The following is a 17,575-nucleotide window of genomic DNA, read 5'->3' as shown; positions in this document are numbered from 1 at the left end:
GATGGGGGGACCTGATGCCTGCCCACTGGTAGGTGGAGCTGATTCTTATACCTCTGATAGGTGGCGCTTTGTCTCTGGATGGGATTAGAGGCTGATGTGTACCTGACGGGTCTTTAGGCAGCGTATTTACTGAGGAGTGGGGCTCTCATCCCACCTGGATTGTTGTATGCCCTGGGGCTTTTCAGCACTGAGTGACGGGTGGGGCCAGATTTTCCTTAAATGACCACCTCCAGAGAAAGGCATGCTACTGAATATTCCCGAGAGCTTTGCTTCCAATGTCTTTTCCTCACAACAAGCCACATTCACCCCTGTTTTTCCAGGATGTCCTCCAAGAACTGCAGTCAGGTTTGACCTAGATTCCTATGGAGACTTTGTTTTGCCCTGGGACTCAGTGCATGTGAAAATCTGTGTGTATCTTTTACGAATGGCATCCCCGGGAGTTCCCATTATGGCGCAGTGGTTAGCGAGTCCGACTAGGAACCATGAGGTTGCAGGTTCGATCTCTGGCCTTGCTCAGTGTGTTAAGGATCCAGCATTGCCATGAGCTGTGGTGTGGGTCACAGATGCAGCTCAGATCCCGTGTTGCTGTGGCTCTGGCATAGGACGGTGCCTACAGCTCTGATTAGACCCCTAGCCTGGGAACCTCCATATGCCACGGGAGCGGCTCAAGAAAAGGCAACAAGACAAAAAAAAAAAAAAAAAAAAAAAAAAGAATAAGATCTCCATTTCCCCCAGTCCTGTGCACAAGCCCCACTGGCCTTCAATATCAGATGCTCCAGGGGCTCTTTCTCCCAGTGCCAGATCCCCACCTGTTGGAGTTTGATGTGGGGCTCAGAACTCTGACTCCTGTAGGTGAGTCTCTGTGAACCAGTTAGTTTCCAGTCCGTGGGTATGGGGTTGTTTGTATCATGTAATCGCCTCTCCTTCCTCTTGATGTGGCCTCTTCTTTGTCTTCTGGAGTAGAATATCTTTTTTTAGGTTTCTGGTCCATTTGATTGAAGATTGCTTAGCTTTAGTTGTGAATTTTGTTGGTTTTAGGAGAGAAGTTGAGCTCTAGTCCTTCTATTCCCCCATCTTAATCCCTACATTCCTAAAGGTCAGCTTTAAAGTAGAGAAACATGACAGACACTATCAGGCAGATGATTAAGGTCAGCATCAGCAGAGGTCAGTTATACTGGTAGCAGGTACTCCTGAAATCATGTGCTGAAAATAGCACTTTACCTCAGTGGTGTTTCTTGCATAATCTCAGGGTTTCTGGTGGCCAGGAAGTCCAAGATCAAAATTCTGGCAGGATTCGGTTTCTCGTGAGAATACTCTACTTGCTGGGACCTTGTGTCTGGACTCACGGAGGTTCAGGTTCTTCATGCCTCTGTGCAGAAGATTCAGTGAGAGACAAAGTGATAGGCAAGAAACAGATTTATTCAGATAGGAAGCTTGTAAGATATGCAAGTGGCCAGGCCAGGAAGCTTCTACCCCCACAATCCGGTGGGCACAGTGTTATAATCCAAGGAGGCCTCACTTAGTGGGTTAGGGATCTGGTGTTTCCGTGAGCTGTGGTGTAGTTCACAGTGGGTTAAGGATCTGGTGTTACCTTAGTTATGGTGTAGGCCTACAGCTGTAGCTTCAATTTAACCCCTGGCCCCGGAAATTTCCACATGCCACAGGTGTGGGCATAAAAAGAAAAAACAGGTTTATAAAAAAAGAAAAGAACAGGGAAATCTTTATACATTTCTCTTCAGTATGTGAATAAATGCACATAGGTAGCTGATTGTCATTGACATTGGCACAAACAGACCCCTTCTCCTTGACAGGCTTCTGTCGAATTCTTAATATTGGTTTTGCACTGGAAGAGTCAATACAAATTTCTGTACTAGAAAAGCACCAGTAAGAAGACTACCATACCACACCAACTGGTGGTTTAGTAGTAGCTTCTTTGGATTAAAAACAACACATATGGTGTTTCCACTGTGGTGCAGCAGGTTAGGAACCTGGTGTTGTCTCTATGGCAGCACAGATTCAATCCCTGGCCCAGTGCCATCAGTTAAGGATTCTGTGTTTCTGCAGCTGTGGCTCAGATTCGATCTCTGGCCTGGGAACTTCCATACGCCATGAATCGCAGCAAAAAAAAAAAGACAACAGTTGAAAAATGGGTGGGAGGATTATAACAATGTGTAGATCTCATCAATGGTGATCTATTTAGGGAATTAATGTTTTAATAAATGTCACTGGCATTCAAATAATAATTATTCAAGTATAGTGCAATGACTGGTTGGATTCTAAAACATACACATGCACACGTGAAAGCTTTTAACCAGAAAAAAATCAAGGAAAAACTTGGGTCCTCAGAACTGTTTATTACACACCATAATTCTCTTTTCTCAAACTCTTTTATATGCCAAGTATTATGTTGAGTAAAGTAATAAAACTTTAATAAAGTGTAAAGAAATTATAAAATGTAAATATAGAGAATGACTAATCTACAAAGGAGTTTGCCATTTTTCCCTAAAAAATGATTAGGAGTTCCCATCATGGCTTAGTGGTTAATGAACCCAACTAGCATCCATGAGGATGAGGCTTTGATCCCCGGCCTCAATCAGTGGGTTAAGGACCTGGCGTTGCCATGAGCTGTGGTAGGTCGCAGATGTGGCTCAGATCCCGCATTGCTGTGGCTGTGGTGTAGGCGGGCAACTACAGCTCCGATTGGACCTCTAGCCTGGGAATCTCCATATGCAACGGGTGTGGCTCTAAAAAGACAAAAAGACAAAAAAAAAAAATGATACTGAACATTACTGGTGTCTTTCCCTTCCAGAATTATCGCTAATATCTGTGGGTATTTGTGAACCTAGAAAGCAGTAGAAAATAATACAGAGAGACTACATTTTAAGTTTGCCTTTTAGCAGCTAAATATCTAATTTTTGAAAAGGAATTTATGCAAGAATCTGTGATACGTCTAGTACAATCTGAGTAAGAGACCTGTGTTGAAGATGCTGAGATGCAGAACATCTTAGTTCAGATACTTTTCAAGATATTTAAAGCAATTTATGAAGAAAGTTGCATACTTTAGCCTACTTTTGTCTGATATAACCCTTCTCCTTGGCTGTACATTGGGAATTTCACCTGTGCCCTTGGATAGACAAAAACCACAGGCACAAGAATGACAGCTGAGCTTCGGTCCCCATAGCAGTCAGCACTTTGGAAAGCAGAATGAAGACTTACCATTCCTTGCAGTCAGAATTGGTCTTTGCATCTTCATGTAACAAAAAAGAAGGGTCAGGAGCACCTTTTTTCTGGATTTTTTTCTTGGAAATATTCATAATTATCCCTAGCAATTAGGTCTGGAAGCCAGACTCCGGGTGTTCTGTATTGATAGATGACTGAGAAGCAGTTGGGGAGAAATAAAATGACACTCACTGAATTTTATCTGCCTTGTTGTCTATGTAGATATGAGACTGGTCATTGAAAACTCTGGTAACTGACTTATTAGTAAGGCACCAACTCTTAAATTGCTCTGCATCAGTACTTAATTAGGACAGTAGCAGGTTAGCAGTGAGCCAAGCTCCTGGTCATTCCATCCAGAATTCTGCTGCCAAAAGCTGCTCCCAGGGTGGAGACTTGGTTGGAAGCAAATTTTAAATAGGAGGCCTATATGGGTAAAAGTTCAGGAAAGGCAGGCAATCTGAACTTAGGGAAATTTTCCAAAAAGAGGCTAATTGCAGCAGTGCAGTGCATAGCATGCCTAGGGCAACAGCCATCTCCTCCTGGGGAAAACCCATCTCCTACTCTTCTTGTTTTCAAAGTATTACTGCCTTCTTGCCAAGTTCAGAAGGTACCCTCCCTCCAGTAGGAGGTTGCCTTCTCCCCACATTTCAGAGTGGATATTTCTTTGATTGTTCAAGATCTCCAACCTTAGGGGTCCTGATGAGGACCAACCTTGACTTGCATTCCTCAAGACTCTGTGTCAGCCCCAAATCTACCAGGCCTGACCCTAACCATCCAGAGGTAAGTCCCTTCTTAGAAACAAACGGAGAGTGTTTGAGCCCTTTCATCCCCTGGACCCATCCCCTGAGGGTCTTAATTCAGTGGTCTAGAGTTGACCCCATCATCAGTGCTGTTTGAAATGTTATCCAGGTACACATCATGTATGTTCCCCCAGGTTTGAGATGCACTGAGCTGAATCCTACATATGTGTGCCCTATTGTGTGTCAGATTCCTGTTTCCCCAAAATCAGCTGGGAAGCATTGTAATGGCAGGAGAAATGTTCCAGTCCATCCTATCGGCAAGGTCAGTCCTGTATATGTAAAGACGTGTTTTCTCCTAGAAGTGACTCTTGCCTCAACTAACCTGATCATGAAAGCCTATGCATGCCCCTTGGTGTCTGGTGGGGCTTGGTCCCCTAGAGCTAAGGTCAGTCACTCTGCAGCAGACTGCATGCTAAAGTCTGACTCATTGGCAAGGGCAGCCCACGGCGGGCCATATGGTACTCACACATGATATCCAGCACAGCCTCGTGCTGGACCAGGGAGAGTGGGCTCCTGTTGAGGCACCATTGGCATGGCCAGTGTGTGGCTATGACCTTCACCTGTGCCTTTGTTGAGGCACTCCTGTCTGTTTAATAAAGCAGGGGGGAAATAAGGCATTGATATGCCTGTCTTCAAGGCTCCAGAATGATGTCAGAGTTGAAATCCTCCAGCAACTAAGATACACCCACAGCTAAATTAGTATGTCCTGGCTTCTCCAAGGGTGGTCTATGGACCAGCAGCACCAGCATTGCCCAAGAACTTGTTAAAAGTGCAGAACCTCTGGCGCTTCTCCAAACCTATTGAGTCAGAATCTGAATGTTAAGCAGGGGACTCATATGCCCATGACATTTTGAGAGATGCTGAAAAAGCTTGTACATTCAAAGCTACCTTCTACCTACCCCAAGATAAGAGACCCAAAACAGACAAGTGCCAAACTACCACAGTATATCTGATGTGTTTCACTGGTACTAGTGGCATCTTAGACAAGTAGGTATCCACAGGCCCTTTACTCCTGAGTACACCACCCACTTCACTGTAGACGTGACATGACCCTGAACTGAAAAAAAAAAAAAGCGATCCATCCTAAGCATGGAAAGATATCAGCCTCCACATTCCTCATACTTCATTAACCACTGTCTAATGACTGTATGCATGCCTGCCTGTCGCAAAAGGAACTGAACAAAAGAAGCTTGATTTTCTAACAGCTTGGGAAGAAATGCTTGTGGTTAGGGAGGAAAGACCAAGGGTCATGGGCTGTTACAGGGGAAGACGGCACAGGTACATTTGCACTTACTGCTGCATCCTGGCCATGATTTTGGCCTTTAAATGATTCTCACTGGATAGTACTTGAGTCCCAATAGATTACACTGTTCATCTGATAAAAGATAAGGTGAGGTGTCGTGATTACAATAAGTTGTATTGGAAACTTTCTCAAGAAGGTTATAGGAACAAATCCTTCTGTGTTTTGAACTTTGTCAGAGGCCGTGTGAGCATTGATGCTCTTCATGATAGCAGCCGAGCTGTATTACATTGACACGAGATATGAAAATCTAGAATTTATGAAAAAGATGAAACAGAAAGGCATTTTTTGTTTTCTGAAGCAGACTCATCATAGAATCATTTTATATCAGATGGCTTGTTACATTGATATAAACTTCAATGCCATTTGATCATTGACTACATATGAATTAATAATTTCTCTTCATAATATACAGCACAAATGAACCTTTCCACAGAAAAGAAAATCATGGACTTGTAGAATAGACTTGTGGTTTCCCGGGGGAGTGGGAGGGATTGGGAGCTTGGGGTCAACGGATGCAAACTATTGCTCTTGGAATAGATTTACAGTGAGATCCTGCTGTGTAGCACTGAGAACTATGTCTAGATACTTACAATGGAGCACAACAATGGGAGGAAAAATTGTGTATACATGTGTGTGCAAATGGGTCCCCATGTGTACAGTGGGAAAAAATTTTAATTTAATTTAATTTAAAAACGAAAAAAAATTTCCCTTCCACTTCCAGTCTGAAACATGGCCTATAGTTTAGGAAACATATTCATATATTTTAACATTTCTAACAACAAAAGATAAGATGTCAGATTAATTCAGTGAGTGATGATCATTTGCAAATGAAATTTAGCGCATAGACCTGACTCAAGATGCACAAGAAATATTTGAAGATCCTTTAAGTATTGAAATTCCTTTGTGAATTGGTATAGGAGTTGGAAGTAGATTTTGGAATTTTTATTTGTTTCAAAAGCAAAAATCAAGAATAAAAACAAGTCTTTATAATGGTGCATATTTCTCATACCTCAGGTGTACTGTTTAGCATCTCTCAGCAATTTACTGTTTTGCATCTCTCAGCAGTTTACACATTTATGATATAATAAAGTTAACTGAAATTATGTGACCTTTCGTATTTCTAAAAGAGCTTATTTGCTGAGGTCATTTTGCCCCCTGGAGTTTAATCATAACAAATACCAAGCTATACTTTTTAAGAAGTTCAAAGTACACAGAATAACTAGTTCAAAGCCATAAACTGTCACAGAGGAAAGGCTACCAGCCTGTGCAGGCCATGCTACTTGACCACATTGCTTAGTGATACCACCATATTGCAGGAAATATACCTTAAAATCAGAGGCATTCAGCAAGGAACAAGTTTGGGGGGGGGATTTACAAGAAAAAATCTGCAACACACTTGTCTGTGAAAGTCCTATTTTGCCTGTCAAAGTTATGGTTTCCCCAACAAATAGTGATGCGTGAACTGATTGCACAATTTAAAAAAAAAAAAAAAAAAAAAAAAAAAAAACATGAATTCCTAGATTTTGCTTTGGTCTTTCCTTCATAGCACAAGAAGTTTCTGGCTCCTCTTCTAAAGACAGTTCTTTCTTTATCTCCAATAGGAAAACACTCAGCTCTGCCACCTGGTCACAAACTCATCAAGTCAGCTTGCTCTGGTTGACTGATCAATAAGTCATTTAGGCCCTTCTTTTTTTCTTTGCAAATGAGCAGGTGAATCTGGCTTCCAAATTTGAAGAGATCAGAACCGGGGCAGTAAGTCTTTAAGAACCTGATATTTGGAGTTCCCATCGTGGCTCAGTGGAAGCAAATCTGAGTAGCATCCATGAGGATAAAGGTTTGATCCCTGGCCTCAGTGGCTTAAGGATCTGGCGTTGCTGTGGCTGTGGTGTAGGCTGGCATCTATAGCTCTGATTTGATCCCTAGTCTGGGAATCTCCATGTGCCACAGGAGCGGCCCTAAAATGAAAAAAAAAAGGAAAAAGAACTCGATATTGGTATTTCCAAATGAAAACATGCAAACATTTATTTCTTTGCCAAAACAAGTGAATTCACAGTAAATTAGATAACCAAAAATCGTATAGAATAGAAATAAAAGAATGCAAATAGGTCTCCATGAAAAACAGAATGACTCTGCCTCATTCTATTCAGTAATTTGCATAACATAGTAGTAAATGAGATTATTTGAAAGAAATTGAGGGTTGTGACACATTAGATATTGATTTCCTTTTTAAATTTTTAAATTATAGTTGATTGACTATGTTGTGCTCATTTCTGCTGTACTGCACAGTGACTCAGTTATACACATATATATGTATAAAAAGTATACACACACACACACACACACACACACACATATATTCTTTTTATATTATTTTCCATCTTGGTCTATCCCAAGAACCTGAATATAGTTCCCTGTGCTGTACATACAGTGGGACCTCGTTGCTTATCCATTCTAAATGTCATAGTTTGCATCTACTAACCCCAAACTCCCAGTCCATCCCACTGCCTCCGTCCTCGCCCTTGGCAGCCACAAGTCTCTTCTCTGTTGAGTCTGCTTCTCTTCTGTCGATAGGCTCATCTGTGCCATATTCTAGATTCCACATAAAGTAATATCATATGTATTTGTATTTCTCTTTTTGACTTACTTCACTTAGTATGAGAATCTCTAGTTGCATCTTGATATTGATTTTTTTTCTTTCAGATCTCTCTGTCTGCCTTGTCTGGGGCAGGGAGGCTAGTGGAATGATGGGGCATGGGGTGTGGGGTGCCCGTTCAATGTTCATGGCCACTCCCAGCTCAGATGGGCCCAGGTTGAACCTTTCAGGTATTGTGTTCAGGAATCAGCACTTCAAAGAGTCTCACAGATGATTCTGCAAGGAATAAATGAAGACCTGAGAATTCATCATATTCTATGGAATGAAAATTCAAATGCATATGCATATATATGTATGTATTTGAGCTGAATCTTTGGTCATGCAGTTCTCATGAGTTTTTTTCTATAATGATTTTTATTTTTTCCAGTATAGCTGGTTTACAGTGTTCTGTCAGTTTTCTACTGTCCTGCAAGATGACCCAGTTACACATACATGTATACATTCTTTCTCATGAGTTTCTTATATGCGCTCTCCTGTTAAATATTTCAAATCCTTTTGCTGAAAATGTGGTTACCATGACTGTGAAATTTTGAGGTGAAAAAGTAATCTGTTCCGTTTTTACAGTCAGTTGTAGTATGAACTCAGTTCATATTCTAACTGGCATTTCTTTTAAAAGACAGTATGGATTAAATAGACCCTAAAAAAATCACTTCTGTACATATTCCGCAGCGACTGTCCCACAAAGGGCCTTTGCTCTGGCTGCTGTCCCCCGTTTGAGAAACATGTGGCTCTTCCTGCAGCATGACTCTACCTCTGCCCTTGTTTCCTGCTGAAAAGTCAGATGCTCAAAAAGAACGATCTTGACCACCCGATCGAAACTGTACAGCCTCTGACCCTGTCCCCACCCTACTTTATTTTTCTTCAGTCCCTTTATCGCTAAATGGATGATTAACTAATTTTCAAGGCCAGGGACTTCATCTTAAGCATCATGGTGTCCAGAACGCCTAGAAGTTACTCACTCAGTAAACACGTGGTAAACGAATGAATATATCAATCAGTATGGATTAACTGGCATGTGTAAACGCTATATGTAAAATCGTAACATGTAGAAATTTATTTGCAAGTCATTCTAAAAGTAATAGGTGCTTCACGTTGCTGGTCAAATGGAAGAGAGCCCGTTGGAGTCTGGGGCCCAGGGAAAATGTGGGGAAGTAGCGTGAGACAAGCAAGGCACTGAGAATGCTTTGCCCCTTCAGCTTTGTAATTATTTTCCGTGTGAAGAACTCCTTATGAGTCCATCCCTGGCTTCCTCTTGGATTAGCAGATGTTTGTTATCTTTGCTCTGCAGCTTTAATTTTGCCATGTCCCTTTTTAAAAGGGATTTCACCTTCCCTTGGTCATTTCAATATTTCTTTCCCTTTTGAACTTCACTCTTTCATTCTTTGAAATGATCCATTACAAAGCAATGCTAATTTTTAACAAAAAAAGTAAACCCGTAAGATTTACATGTTGCTGTAATACTTCCCGAAGTTATCAAAAATTTGGGCATTTATGATATTTCAAAGTTAAATCTCTTAAGTAGTTTTTGATATTTTGAGAGTTTAAGTAATGTTTGCCTGTTTTTTTAAAATCAAGAGATATATTTTTACAAGATAACATAATTTCTTCTTTCTAAAATCAAAAGGTGGGAGAGTATTTTTTTTCTTTTTCTTTTTGGCCACCCCTGCAGCATGCAGAAGTTCCTGGGTCAGGGATTGAATCTGTGTCAGAGCAGTGACCAGAGCCACATCAGTAATAATGCCAGATCCTTAACCTGCTGCATCACCAGGGGAACTCTGAGAGTATCTTTTTTTTTTAATTTTTTTATTTTTTTGGTCTTTTTGCTATTTCTTGGGCCGCTCCCGCGGCATATGGAAGTTCCCAGGCTAGGGGTCAAATCAGAGCTGTAGCCACCGGCCTACGCCAGAGCCACAGCAACGCGGGATCTGAGCCGTGTCTGCAACCTACACCACAACTCACGGCAATGCCAGATCATTCACCCACTGAGCAAGGGCAGGGACCGAACCCGCAACCTCATGGTTCCTAGTCGGATTCGTTAACCACTGCACCACGACGGGAACTCCAGAGTATCTTTTTTTAATGTTGCTTTATCAGTCACAGAGTCCTTTACACCTGATTTCTCTCACCTTGATCCTCCCTCGATGCCGTATTGTACAGATGCATGCATAACTATCTGTATTTTGATGCTTGAGGAAACCAGGGCTCAGAGAAGTTCAGCAACTTGCTTTGATTTGCCCAGTTGGTTCAACGCAGATCTGGAGCCCACATCATGTCTTCCTCTTTCAGGTTGTTTGGGCCAAACTGACACAAGAAAAAGCAGTAGCATTATTCCATGAGATGCTGTTTGTGTTTCCTTCAAGCTGGTGGACATTATACACCTGTGCTCCTGGGACCCCCTCTCCTGTGCAGGATGGAGTGCATGCTTTGAAGCTTCTGTGAAGGACTTGCTCTTGTCAGTGGTGGTGCTGCAGTGAAGGTGTCTGCCATGTAGCAGGGGATCGCCCAGCTCTAGGGCCCCTCCACTCTTTGGGGTCCAGTCTGCCCACCCCTATGAGCCCCTGGAGCCCATACCCCTTTCTGTTACCAAAGGCAGCTTCATGCATGCAACACAGTGAGAACAAACACACCCAGACATCAGCATTTGGAGCAGAGAAAAGCTTGTTGCAGCCAAGCAGCCAAGCAAGAGGAGTGGGCGTGCTCAGATTACGCTGCCACGTTGGAACTTCCAGAGCCAGGAGTCGAATCTGAGCTGCAGCTGCCAGCTTACGCCACAGCCAAAGCAACACAGTATCCCAGCCACATCTGAGACCTACATGTAACTTGCAGCAACACCAGATGCTTAAACCCACTGAGTGAGACCAGGGATCGAACTCGCATTCTCATAGATGCTAGTCAGGTTCCTAACCTGCCTAGCCACAACGGGAACACCCAGTAAAGCATTTTTAAAAGCCAGGTGCAGAAAGGTGGTTGCAAGGTGTGTGATCAGCTCAGGAACAATTCTTTGATTGGCTGATGGTGAGGTCACAGGGCTGTTAACATGATCAGTCCTTAGTTGCCCATAGGTCTGGGGGCTCCTGATCACCAGAGAGTTAATTTCTTCCATTTGAGGGGGGCTGTTAGCATCTGTAAAACAACTCAGCAAATCTGCAAGAGATCCTGTTCTGCCCGAGCATCGCATCGGCGAGCTGGTGACTGAGGTCCTAGGACAGGTGGTAGCTCTTTGTGCAGCGGCTGCCTCAGGCCTGGTCCTACAACAGTTTTCAGGTCCTTCTCAGTCCTCCAGGGCTCCTGGTCCTGCAGGAGGCCTGGCCTGCACAGAGCGCCTACCACAGGGCTGTTACAATACCCTTTACCTCTCCTGGATCACAACCTCTCAGCCTGTGAGCCGAGCAGGTCTCCAGCATGAGTCTTTCTAAACCCATTGATTTGAAAAGCAATAGGAGTTCCTGCCTTGACGCAGTGGATCAATCATCTGGCTTGTCTCTGTGGAAGCATCAGTTTGATCTCTGGCCTGGTGCAGTGGTTTAAGGATCAGCATTGCTGCAGCTGTGGCATAGGTTGCAGCTCCAGCTCGGAATAGATCCCTGGCCCAGGAACTTCCATATGCCTCATCGGCTTCCAAAAAAGAGAAGAGAGGGAGGGAGGGAGGAAAGTTGCTAGGGCCCGGGCTCTCTAGACCCACAGTTTGTCTTGTGAAGAGGAGAAACAGAAAGGGTAAAAGCGTATGACAGCTTTGAAAGTTTCACATTGGATGATGTAAGCATTTTGGGAGAAACTGGTCATAAAGTACTATCTAGACACAGATATTATACTGGCAGGACCTGTGTCTGTAGTAGCTTGGGAACCATTGATGTAGTTGGTCTGGTCCATGGCGTCTGCTTTCCCTTTTCTCTTTGGCCCATCTGTGTTTTGACTCCCTTTGTCATGCTCCAGTTCTGAGCCCTCAGCTTGGTCAAGGTGAGGCTCTCAGAATTGTTCTCCACCAACATAATTGGCCTTGACCTCTGTGGCATTTTAACAAAGTCAGAGTTTCTCCAACATTTTTTTTTGTTATTAGCATTATTCTAGTTCCTGGCAAAGATACAACTGTTTATTAATAGTGTTTTGAGTCCAGTGTGATACTGAGGACTCATTGTCAAATAGACGATGACGGTGAAAGAAAATTACTACCAAGGAAAAATGTAATTTCTTTGAATCAGCAAGTAAATCCACCAGCTCATGAAATTTTGGAGCATATTCCCAGAAGAGGTGGTGTGAGAATTTTTTTCTCAAAACTTCCCCAAATGAAAGAGACCTTGTTAGTCCAGATCTGGTGTGGTCTTTCTCAAACAAGAGTGGTAGAAGATATGAATTGCAGAAGTTGCACTTTTAACCTTTAATTCCTGCCCGTCTTTTTTTTTTCTTTCCTTCTGTCTCTCATGCCCGTAACTGCTTGCCCACCCATGAGCCACTCAAACTTAGTCACAATGAATAAAAATGAGTGTAAACAATGCCCGTTTTAAAATGCCTTATCTCAGTGCTATGCATAATGCTTAAATATGCAATGTATTTTGCACAAATGTGTCCACAGGAAAACACTCTGAAGAGTTTTTTCAAGAGCATGCTAGTAAAAAAGTATGGTATAATATTCAAATATTTAATAATATTACTATTACATTTTTCTTAATACCTGCACATAGAAATTCTGATACCCATAGAGGTAGATCTAGGATGCTCCTTGCTTGAGACCCTTGGTCATTAACTTCTGATTCATGATGTTAATAAAAATGTCCTAATGCCTAGTAAATGCTTATAAGACGGCGATTTTCACACGTGCCGTCAGATCATGTCAACACTTAAAAGGTCAGCAGGTCCTTTTCTTACTCATCATTGGATGTTTTTAACTGCTTAGAATCAAGTAATAATGACATAGTTACAATTCCAAAACTACCAGAGAGGGATAACTTTTGTTTAACTATATGACATTTGGATATAAAGACTGTTTCCTTGTTCTTACACTTGAAGTCCTTGGCAATATTCTCAAAACCTTCAGAAGTAGGAAGAACTGACAGCAGGAACTCAAGTCATATTGTACTTAAATATATTCCTGGAAAATATGAGCTTGGGATAATATTCAGTGTGATGTTGGCATTTGATAAATCAGATGCAATGAACCTAATTATGCAAAACAGTTATTTTGCATCTATCACTCCTCCGAACACTGTCTAACTCAGAATTTATTTAATTACCAGCAAAGGGAAAGGTAAGGAACTTGCCTACTTCGTTCCCTTCCCTTTCCTGAAAGCCTTCAGTGATTTTCATTAACACCCAATTTAGAGAAGTCTCAGCACTGCCCCAGTCATTCAGAATTGCCCTCTTTTCTGTTTATTTGAAGGTAAAGCTGCCTGCATAAAGTCTGCCAGTAAAACACTTATCTGTGGGCATTTGCAAAACTTTTGAGTGGCTTTGTCCTCAACTATACTAGGCAAGAATGTGAATATCTTTGGGGTTAGATGGTCCTGAAGAAGCAGCCTAATCATAAAGGTTTGAAGGTGTTGGCCCGAATGTGGTCACCCATGAAGGCCTTGGACCAGCAGGGCAGAAGTGGAGCTGCCCACAGACCCCATGAAAATCAAGGATTTCCAACCCCCTCTTGGCTTTAAGCTGGAATGGAGGGCTCCCATCCGGGATTGTTCAAAGGCACTTGACAGTCAAATCCCAGCCTGCCATGTGGGTATTAGCTTTGGAGATTTAGCCGAAGGGTCTTTCCTAAAATCTCCTGTAGCCTCCCTTGGGTTTTGTGGGTGTCCTGCCCTCACCGCCGTTAGATAACCATCTCTTGATGCCCTGTGTTCGTCACTGTCCGTGGATGTCCTCCACTCCATCTGTCCCCATGGAGATGACCCTCCTGGCATGTCTGCTTCTGTGATTCCGGCTGTACCTCGGACAAAATATCGGCACACAACCAGCATCTATTTCATGTGTCACCTCCAGCTCTTAGCCCTCCTAAAATTCTGTTTCCTCTCATGCAGAGATGCCCTGAGCCACAGCACTGCTTCAAAGCCACACCTCTTCCCATAGGGTGCAAAAAGGAAAAAGAAAGACACAAATAAGAAGTTACAGATAGGACCAGGCGAGTAACGTGTAGCCTCCATTTATAAATTAAAAACAATTAGTGGCAACCATTTGTACCATTTCAGAAGAAGGTAGACTCAATGCAGATGCTTGAGTTAAGAGGCTAAGAGTAAAGGAGAATATAATTTGAACACGCTTTTCTTTAAAATCTGCTTCTCTCAGGTTTCAGGCTGTCATAGGTCCAGGCATTTTGGTTCATTCATTGTTCAGGGAAAACTGCTGAGGACAAATTCTGGTCCACTTTTCAGGAACGACCTCAAGACTGCTCACCATCATGACTGATTCATTTGCTCATCATCTTAAACAGGAATTTCTCTTGTAAAATCTCAGGCCCAGGGACTGTGGGATACCAAGAGGCTTTTAAGTTTGACTACCTGCCTGTTTCTTTAGTGAGGAAGCCTACTCCATTCATTAGGCTGAGAAAAATGCAGTTCCACTGTTCACCGTGGATTTATCTTAGAATCACTATCATCCTTCTAGGGAGATCAGGTTTGGGAGCAAAGCAAGGCAGCTGGGTGATGCCGATAAGCTGACTAGCTTGACCCATTGCTACCATTTCTGGCTGTTCATTTGATTTTCTGCAGATTTCAATATTTCTGCCCTCCGTCCCCCGCCACACACACACACACACACACACTGCAATCAAATATGTCTTTGATAAAACAGGTTCTGTTTGAATAATCGGTTGGGTCTTAGTGTCTTCTTGTTCTCTCTTTCAGCTGGGTCCCGGGCCTCATATAGCAGCCAGCACGGCCACCTGGGCCCGGAGCTGCGGGCCCTGCAGTCCCCAGAGCACCATATCGACCCCATCTATGAAGACCGTGTCTATCAGAAGCCCCCCATGAGGAGTCTCAGCCAGAGCCAGGGGGACCCTCTGCCGCCAGCACACACGGGCACGTACCGCACAGGCACAGGTGTGTACTCAGAATCCCAGGTGGCCTGTCCACCGAGGGATGGTCTGTCCATGGTGGGTGGCCTGTCTACAGAGGGGTGGCTTATCCACAAAGAGTGACCTGTTCACAGAGGGTGGCCTGTCCACAGTGGGGAGGTGACCTGTTCAGAGTGGGTGGCTTTACACAGTGAGGGGCCTTCCAGAGTGGGCCTGTCCACAGTGGCTGGCCTTCTACAGTGGGCTGTCCACAGTGGAGTAGTCTGCCCACAGAGGGGTGGGCCTGCTTGGGAACTTGAATAACACTCCCTTGTGAAAGGTGTGTGTGTGTGTGTGTGGGTGTGTGTGTGTGTGTGTGTGTGTGTGGTGTCCTGTCTCCTCAGAAGCATATGATACAACCTGCTTCTCTCATTAATGTTTGTGATGAAGTAAGAAGCCAAATATGACTCTATTTCATTACTTGAGTGTATTGTAGGTAAGGAAAGTCCAGTAGGGGCTGTGAGCTTACTCTGTCCCAGGCAGATCCAAGGAAGCTGTAATAATTTTTTGTGCATCATTAGTAATTTTTTGTGCATCCTCATTTAATAAATAGAATTGCTTTAAGAAAGTACAGTCAGGAGTTCCCATCATGGCGCAGTGGAAACGAATCCAACTAGGAACCATGAGGTTGTGGGTTCAATCCCTGGCCTTGCTCAGTGGGTTAAGAATCCAGTATTGCCGTGAGCTGTGGTGTCGGTCGCAGATGAGGCTTAGATCTGGCATTGCTGTGGCTGTGGTATAGGCCAGCAGCTAGTTCCGATTAAATTCCTAGCTTGGGAACCTCCATATGCCATGGGTGCGGCTCTGAGAAGACAAAAAGACAAAAAAAAAAAAAAAAAGGAAAAAAAAAAAGAAAGAAAGAAAATACAGTCATTATATAGGACAGGTAAAGGCATATGCCTAATGCTGGTAAGTGTTTATTAATGATAGAGTCTACCTGTTTGGCAAGCTTGGGGAAAAAACATATTTACTGAAAATGTAGCATAGTTTTGTAAGGCAAACTGAGAATTTATTTCAGGCACGCTACTAGGTTGATTCATTTAAATTATTATTTAACAGTCAATTGCATATGGTTCAGTCAACTGTACGGCTCTCTTGGATTAAATATATATATATATATATATATATATTTTTTTTTAATTGAGCACAACCATGGGCTGCAGGAAGAAAGACAAGTATTTTCCAGAACATGAAGTCATTTACAAAATAACTGGTCGATTTTCATGATTAAATGTGCCAAAGAACTCTTAACTTAACTATGAAATCAATATAATTAAGAAGATATTGATAATTGCACTTTCTCTAAGGCTGCACAGACTTTCTAACTTCGAAATGATTATGCTGCTGGTGTGCAGACAGTAGAGTTCTCGCCTTCATTTCTAATGATGCACATTATCCTGGACAGGGGCTGGGGCGTGGGGATGCTGAAGTTCTGGTCCAGGACTTGGCACAGGTCTCTGCAACTTCAAACTGTTATAACTTCCAGTTCCCAAGAAGTAGATCATAGCAATTTTGTTAAACTGCTTTATGGTACTAAATTACATGTTTTGAAATCCAGGCAAGCTAAGTTGCTTTTATAGTTGATTATTGATATTTGCATTTCAGTATTTCCTACATCTTAGGAAGAAAGGCACGAAACACTCTTTATTTTGCTTTTGATGTTATAAATGCTGTCCAGGGTTCGTAATACATATCCTAGTTCAGATGGACAGAATATGCATTTATTCTTCTGTTGGAATTTCTCTCACCCTCAGCCTGCTAGATCTACTTCAGTCTGAGGTCGAGCTATTTTAACATTTAGTCTGTTGCATAGTATTAACTAAGGTAATTTCATTTTCCCACACCCCTCATAAAAGAGAAAGATAACAATCGCAGTGATATTCAATATCTAATTTGAAGAAAAACTGACAGCAAAAGGATTATGTTGGGTCTCTGTTCCATATTCATATGCTCTTAGAATTATCTCCTGTGTTGATAAACTTCTGGAGGTTTAATGAAAAATTAGCTGCAATAGGAAAAAAAATACTTCATCAATGGCAAATTAAAGACTTCCACACTTCCAGAAAGAAAAAAAAAAGAGAGAAGGTAACAACAGAATGAGTGTTTTCTCTAAGCTAGGGGCTGGTAAACTATGACTCATGAACTCAGTGTAGCTGGTCACCTGTTTTGGTGGCACCTAGGAGTTAAAAAATGATTATTATAGGAGTTCCTGTTGTGGTTCAGTGGGTTAAGAACCCGATATAGTGTCCATGAGGATGTGGGTTTGATTCCTAGCCTCGCTCAGTGGATTAAGGATCTGGCGTTGGTGAGCTGCAGCTTAGGTCACAGATGCGGCTTGGATCTGGTGTTGTGTCTGTGGTGTAGGCTGGCAGCTGCAGCTCAGATTCAACCCCTGGCCTGGGAATGTCCATGTGCCACAGGCATGGTTCTAAACAAAAAAAGGAAAAAAAAAAAGATTATTACATTTTTTAAGTAGTTTGCAGTCAAAAGATGAATAATATTTTGTGATATGTAAAAATGAAATGGAATCCAAATTTCAGAGCCCATAAATGGCTCTT

The 17,575-nt window shown here is 42.5% G+C and overlaps 1 protein-coding gene across 5 annotated transcripts in view; it reads left to right on the top strand.

The window, feature by feature from the left end:
* Positions 1-17,575, top strand: part of CTNND2 (catenin delta 2) — a 1,013,144-nt gene that overhangs the window by 580,324 nt on the left and 415,245 nt on the right. For all 5 annotated transcript variants that reach the window (XM_021076845.1, XM_021076841.1, XM_021076844.1 and 2 more), the window contains exon 8: positions 14,809-15,003. In XM_021076845.1, coding sequence (XP_020932504.1) covers positions 14,809-15,003 — 195 coding nt within the window. The remainder of the gene's footprint in view (positions 1-14,808; positions 15,004-17,575) is intronic.

Source organism: Sus scrofa, chromosome 16 (assembly GCF_000003025.6).
Source record: "Sus scrofa isolate TJ Tabasco breed Duroc chromosome 16, Sscrofa11.1, whole genome shotgun sequence".
Taxonomy (NCBI): Eukaryota; Metazoa; Chordata; class Mammalia; order Artiodactyla; family Suidae; genus Sus; species Sus scrofa.
This window is presented reverse-complemented; position numbering and strand designations above follow the sequence as displayed.